We start from the raw sequence: 7559 nt of genomic DNA on the forward strand, positions 1-7559 counted from the left end.
AAAAAAATGCATTTATATACATGTTCTTTTAACCAATTAATAAGCTCAACACATCCACAATATTTTTAACAATTGTTACACAACTATATACGTTCATATGATCGTACAGCTATATATGTACTTCTGTACTATATACTGTCTACAGTATATAGGAATATGTAATCATACGTTTGCTTAACCATTTTAGGTACCAGGTACCAGGAGCATTAACATTACTAGACACACTAATTTCTTTACAACTTTTATTCTGCGTCCAATTAGTTTAAAAAAAGGAAAAATGCTACATTTTGTGTCATTTGGTTTCTAAAAGCATTGCTATTCCGATCAAGGAATTATTGAACCTTGTAATTTAGTTCGGATCTAAAACAGTATTATGTTATCTGTGGTTCGGTTGGAACATTTTAGTTAAGAGCTGGTGGTGTTGTCAGTGAGCCTCGCTACTCACTACGTAAAATATTATATCACTTTTTACTGCACGACTGTAATGTTATATTAATAATAATATTTATAATAATAATTATATGTAGAGTATTTTCGATTTTGTTTAATTCGTCATATAACTTTTTTTGTCAGTTCCCTCTGTAGCTATGTTAGTGAGTATATTTTTGAATACACACTACCATGTAATATTCAGGATAATTAAAACGCAATGGTGGAATTAAATAATATATCTTTATATATTACTAGACGCTTGTCCCAGCTCCGCCCGGATATCAAGATTCCTGTTTTATCCCAAGGGAGCATTTAATCGGGATAAAAATAACCCAAGTCAGCTCATACCCTGTCTGTACACTAAATTTCAACACAATCCTTTCAGTAGTTCCAGCGTGATTGACGGACATACATCCAAACAAACAAACTTTCACATTTACATTATAAGTGTGACTTTTAAGCCATGATTCATTCTGCACAGAAGTGTTTAAGTATTATAATTCATTGATATATTCATAAGTATTTCTAATATGTTGCACCTAGCAACAACCATATTTCCAATTCGACCTTAACCCGTCTGCTGGGTCAAATGAAAACGAAATAATAACGAGAAACAATATTTAATTTATTTAAACAATATATTAACACTAAGTAATGGCGTATTTGCAAAAACATGTTATGCATAAACACAGTAAACTTTTCACTCTAGGTATAAAACGTACAACCATTATTATACCCTCCATTCTAACAACATCCATGAGTCACTTTTAAAAATAGACTTAGACGGCGATTTTTCTCAATTCATTTTCGTATTTGATTACGTATTTTCTATCTGGGTCATATTTGGCCACTAATTGGTTCCAAGAACTGGGGTCCTCGTTGATCAGATGTCCAATCACAGTACGTGTTCCCTTGCGTTGGGTGTCAGTGCATTTTGCACATTGGTTTTCTAAAGCTTCACGAATGTGTGCTGTAAAAAATGACATTATTAATAATAATGAAATTTAAAATCATAAAGTGGTAGCATTTCTAATTGCTGAAGGGCGTTAATGCTACATTTCATAAGTCAGAGCCAGGAGCCAGGAGCCTTACCATCGAAGTTGTTCCTATCTTGATTTTGTTTTTAATTCAATAACGATTCCATTTCGACCTCGATTTTGTATCATAATTTTGCAATCAATTCTAGGTTATATATCCAGATAGAAGAGATTCAAATTTTCGGTATTAATTTGATTCAATCTCGAGATTAATTTAATATCAAACCAAAGTCGTCTTAGATTTCAAGAGTACTGATTCAGTGTTCAATCGAATCAGTTATATTGAATTAGATATGGATGCTGTCGTTTGTAAGCCCCTGATCTTTTATAAAAGGCGATAGGTATAAGACAAAAAAAATTAAGAAAACCTGAGAGTATTAAACACATAAGATGTATATATCAAACGTCATTTGATAAATACATAAGAATATTATGTATCAAATGACGTCAGTTGGTATACCTCGATGACCACGCTTGTTTGGTAGTTTTTGACGTTTTCATAAAACAAATCCTAGATAGTTTGATTTATCTCCACCAAAAGACACAAAGCGAACTAAATTTAATGTAACACGACTTTATAAATTGCTATAAGTGTAATGCCATATATGTATACCATAATTTTACGTGATAAGAAAACGTAACTTTTTGGTCGACTTCAAACAGGAAGAAATGTTTCAAAAGAAAAAACTCACATTTTAACTCTCTGCCTTCGTTAGTACATTTTCCCTGTTCCAATACACAATTGATGTAAGCTTTTAAGAGCCGAGGGCTGTGTAGAACTTCATCGATATTGATATTATCAAAACGATCCGTGTACTGTTGAGGTAGCGCCGCACCAAGTGCTACCAGCCCCAAAACGCATAAAACTGCAACTTGCATTCTAAAATAATAAGGTAATAAAAAAATTAATATAAAATAAGAAACCATCAATGGCTCTGTATTTAGTAATTGTGCATCATCATAACAAATGTATGTATACCAACAATAGAATCTTAAAAATCATCAATAGATATATCTACAAACAATAATTATCCAAACAAGCTTAATTTATTGTACTATTTTTTTACTATAAAAGCATTCAAAAATTAAGAATTGCTTTAAATTAAATATGAAAAAGTGAAGTGTAACAACAGAGAACATAAAGCTTTGCGTCTAACAATTAAGCGGTAAATGTATTCTGCAAAAATTTCAAAAAAATAATACCTCAAATATGTTTTTGCACACACGACCCGTCGAACACAAAAATGACTACGAAATTAAGAGGTTACATGTCACGTCTAGTTTTTATACGATAAAAACAATCAAGATCTTTTCGTCAATGTAAACTCGTTCTTTACCTCCTCAGCGTTCTGGGAACATTTCGTCACAAAGTGCTAATTATATTTGGCTGATACACATCTAAAGCTTTGAAAAGTCGCGCCGACGTAGAACTGGTTGGTGAAAAAATTAATAGCTAAAAAGAAGTCTGTATAAGCGTCATATTATTTTGTTGTGCGTCACACCTGACCCAATGGATATATCAGTTTTTTAATAAATATTACAATAATACAGCATGACTCAATCGGCGATTATTTTTGAAAAAAAATACATCTTATATAATTATGATGTTCAAAACCAATTTTATTGATTGCATTTAAGCAATTATGGATGGAGCATTAATTTGATGACTTTATTTATTAATTTGATTTTAAGGTTGATTTGGAAAAACTTTATAGAAACCGTCGAATTAAAGATGAGAACAGGTTACATGATTTATACTTTATAATATCTTCCATAAAATGTTACGACTATCATAACGCGAATTAAACTTGAATGTATTCTGGCACATATTATATCAAAGTAAGTGATATTCAAAATAATAATACACCTGGTTATATTCAAGGTGAGAAACCGGCCGCAGAGTCTAATAATCTACATTATAATAATTCCTGTGAAAAAATAATGTTATATAGTAAATTGACATGCTAATTAAGAATCTAGTATTCTTTCAACATAAGGCAGGAAAATCTCAAATAATAATCTAAAATAGACTTTTAGTATTTTAAGGCTAACTGAGTAAACAAATAAACTACGACGTCGACCTTTGACGTAGGTACCTAGGTAGGTACCTGGTATCACAAGGTAAGAGCACCTAATGGAAATAGATGTAAGGAAATGCATTAAAATTACTCAGTAACTATTTATTATACGTGGTTATACGTATTATAAAAAAAATATTACAAGAATATTCGTGTTGTAAACTATAAGAAAACAAGTGTAAAGTTCGTGTTCGTCTCGTGTTATTTATCTTCCATTTAATATAATTCGTAGAACTGGTATGACAGTACCATGGCTAAGTAAATCTGTATTGCAAATATTGAGTAGGTACGTAGTATGTATAAACATTTCCATGTTGACTTTTTCTCCGACATAACACTAAGCCACAGAATACTTAATCGTTCTAGCTAAACATTAATTTATTCATATCAAGACTACATGATTAGAAAAAAATACCGAGTTCAGTTGATAAATTATCATAACACTCTAATCTTTACTAGTTTAGATTGGACGTTAAAAAAATAGATCATCGACCTTTATTAGCCGTCATGGGACATACTTTTGAATCAAAGACGTCAAAAAACATTCCCTGGAATTATAACTGCGTCACCAATATGATTATTATCATATTATTTATATGCACTCATTATTTGAGCAAACACTATTGACTTGATCTCTTTATAAATAAATAAAAAAAAATTGACAAGTGAGAGTTGGATTTGCGACACGAAGTGTTCCCTACAAATAAGTAAAAAGAATATTACTACGAAACTCTTTAATACTGTGATGATTTTTTTTTTTTTTGTAAAAGCGTGTATCTTGCCGCATTGTTATTTTTTTACCTTACAGAGCCGGAAAACAGACATTTAAATTTAATTCTGTTCTTTTTTCATAACAATGTCTATCACTTACTCTTGCGTGTAAGTCGCTGTTATTGCGTAAATGTAAAATAAAATTAAATATGCCTCAGTCGTGTCTTTTATTCTTTCTCTCAGTAAGTTCCCAGGACGTAAATTATATCCAGAACGTATGACTCCTTGTAGAATTCCATAGGACTCTTTTCCATAGATCTCCATTTTCTCACCTAGGTTAGTTAGGTTAGTCCAAGATGATTATAATATCGTTGATTCTTTATGATACCTCCTCCCTTAAAATAATTTTTATTTCAGTTTGTATTTAATAATACCTACACTATATGCACTAAACCAATGAGATATGCATAAAAGAACAGTTCTTAAAGTAGGTACCGTCAATGCATGAATATAAATTTTATAAAAATCATATAATTCAAATATAAATATATTTGAGGATTTATACAATATAATTCATATGGTCTTGTTTCAGCTCCGTACAGCGTGAATCATAGATTCACCCTTGATTCTTTAATCACAAAATTAACTAAGTAAATGGATTTTCACAAGACTGTGTGAATTAATTTACAAGTATTATGCATCTAGCTATAGCATATACAGTGTCAATAAAAAAATGAACCCATGTAGTTTCAATATACTATAAGCCTAAGATAAAATTATTTAAACACTTCTGTCGTATGGCAGATATGCTTCATTGTTATCCCAAACATTTGATAAAGAACAGGCTGGTGAATCCAGATAGTAGTAATTAAAAATAAAACTTTAGTAAGTTTTAGCTTTTAGATAATAGTAATTAAAAATAAAGCTTTGACAATTGTTTGAACATTCCTGAAAATTTACATATTCCCGGGCTATTGTAATTTTCGAGTTTAACCAGGATTGTATTTAGACTCTGTTAAAAGAAAATTACAGATAATTTCTGACAAACAAAAATCGAAAAATCACCTTATGCTCATTTATCTATATCATAAAATTAACAAAACCTGTTTAAGGTCAATGACATTTGCAAGATATCTACAGTACAATCAAGTTAATTAGCAATAATAATCATGCGAAAGGTTATATGTAATCTTGACTCAAGGGTATATGGAAGTTTTGTAAACAGAACTTAAAAGTTCTTACTTCCGTATTTTATCGGAACAAAAGTGATACTCCCTTAGTAAATTAAATAATTAATGTTTTATTGTCACACTAATCGTTCACTCTTTAATTATGTAATAATAAATAATATAAAAAACATGAATGGTCACTTTAAGGTGATTTCTTAAAAATACTTATGTTTGACTCATCAAATGGCAATCACAACATATCTATATCTGTTATGTATATAAACTTAAACAGAAAATCAACCAGACTCAATTTTATACAATTAAAAAAAACTTAGGACGGTTTAATACATTGCAATAATATGTATTTCAAACAAAAAATATATATTTTAATAACTTAATTCTTGTTATGTTGACATATTTAATTCATCTATATCATTGTCGTTCTATAAACAATAAGACTCACAATCGTCTATTATTATTGCCAAAAATATTCGAGCGGCGTTGAATAAAATATTAATTCGTTTTAGCACTTTATTTCTTAGCAGTAATGCTCAAAGTCGATTGTATACGCTCTTTAGAAATATTTGCCTAATATGCGCATAGGCAGGGTTTACTTCATGTGAGTCTTCATACAGCTTAAACTAAGTCACCGTAATTGGGAAAAAATCGCATGCCATAAGGTAATCACATGAATGTAATAAGTAGTGATAAATTACTACAATCTTATTTGAAAAATAATGCAAACAATTTCCATGTACAGTTATTGAAAAAAAAGATAAGAATAGTTTGCTGTCATTTCTTTTTGTTGATGGGATGTTTTTGAATGCAGTAGTTTCATTTTTTAAATTAAAAGACTAAACGTTTCACTAGAAGAAAGGGTTCTTAATTTCTATTTCTCATGTTTTGGGCGATAAAGTTATTATTTGTAATTGTGTGTAACAGGCACCCTTGTTAAGTTATTATGTAGGAACTGAACATCTTGACATATTTTGTTATACTCAAAAAGTAGCTACTGTAAACTCACATTCCTCTATGGTTTTAATGTCCTTCGTTTTCATCACCAACTAGATTAATCAAACCCAAATACAAGTCAACTACTGTATATCATTTAGAAGTTCCCTGGAAAGTTTCGTCTCCATCATTAAATCGACTAAACATATAGATACCTTTATTAAAAAATAAAACTTAAAATACTGATTTTGATCAAAAATTTTGATAGACGGTAGGCAGTTGTCGCTACGCTTCTCGAACGTTCTTCTCGATTTCCTTATGATAACATTATCAGATCCTGATTTCCATTTAACAGAATACCCTTAGAATATCATAGATTATACTATAGATATTTTTTCCTTTAACAATTGGTGTTTTTTTTTTATTTCAAGTAATAATATCGTACTTAAAACATTCTGTGTTCATATACCTATAATACCTACCTATTTCGATTTCACTAATAAATAGGTAACTATATGAAACAAAAACCATTGTCTTGGACATTGCCCTGAATGACACAGGTATTTTTTTCAATATTTTAAATATGTAATGAGTAATTTGGCTTCATAACAAAAAAAAAAATTATAATATTGTTGATATATATCCCAGATAATATTAATGAATACTGCCTAACAATAACATTTCCTTTACAGATACTATGGCTAAATATATAAGCATACTTTTGTTGGTCTTTTTCGGGCAATGCTATTGTGATAGCCCAACATACACTACAAAATATGATAATGTAAATCTAGATGAGGTATTGTCCAGTGAGAGATTGCTAAATGGTTATGTGAACTGTTTGTTAGACAAGGGACCGTGTACTCCTGACGGAAAGGAATTGAGACGTAATTATAATTTTTTTTATATAATTTTATTTTTGTGTCGTGATAATCCTACAGGCGTTGGTTAAGCTTTGTATATGACAAATTAATGTGTATCGCTTGTAGTAATTGCAAAACAAGTTGTATGTTTAGAATTACAATCAACATAATTCCTACTCACCGTGCCGTCGTAATGAAGCTTTGAATTATGCATCTTCATATACCTATAGATCTATCTTAAATCCTATCCTACTGATATTATAAATGCGAAAGTTTGTAAGGATGTGTGTGTGTTTGTTGCTCTTTCACGCAAAAACT

At 30.1% G+C, this 7559-nt stretch overlaps 2 protein-coding genes across 2 annotated transcripts in view; one reads left to right on the forward strand and one right to left on the reverse strand.

The window, feature by feature from the left end:
- Positions 1-534: 534 nt before the first annotated feature.
- LOC119831734 (ejaculatory bulb-specific protein 3-like) overlaps positions 535-7559 on the forward strand; it is a gene marked incomplete at its 5' end in the record, with an annotated part of 8747 nt that continues 1722 nt past the window's right edge. Inside the window, 2 exons of the mRNA XM_038355212.1 lie at positions 535-542; positions 7093-7265. Coding sequence (XP_038211140.1) covers positions 535-542; positions 7093-7265 — 181 coding nt within the window. The remainder of the gene's footprint in view (positions 543-7092; positions 7266-7559) is intronic.
- LOC119831728 (allergen Tha p 1-like) lies at positions 1040-2793 on the reverse strand. The gene is made up of 3 exons (XM_038355203.1): positions 2673-2793; positions 2162-2349; positions 1040-1402 (listed from the first exon to the last, which is right to left on the reverse strand). The coding sequence occupies exons 2-3, from the start codon at positions 2346-2348 to the stop codon at positions 1212-1214; spliced, it is 378 nt and encodes a 125-aa protein (XP_038211131.1). The 5' UTR covers position 2349; positions 2673-2793; the 3' UTR covers positions 1040-1211.

Source organism: Zerene cesonia, chromosome 14 (assembly GCF_012273895.1).
Source record: "Zerene cesonia ecotype Mississippi chromosome 14, Zerene_cesonia_1.1, whole genome shotgun sequence".
Taxonomy (NCBI): Eukaryota; Metazoa; Arthropoda; class Insecta; order Lepidoptera; family Pieridae; genus Zerene; species Zerene cesonia.

Coding starts and splice junctions, on each gene's coding strand:
- LOC119831728 (XM_038355203.1), bottom strand. CDS start 2,348: ATGCAAGTTGCAGTTTTATGCGTTTTGGGGCTGGTAGCACTTGGTGCG. Junction 1,403..2,161: donor CGAAGGCAGAGAGTTAAAAT/GTGAGTTTTTTC, acceptor CATTTTTTACAG/CACACATTCGTGAAGCTTTA.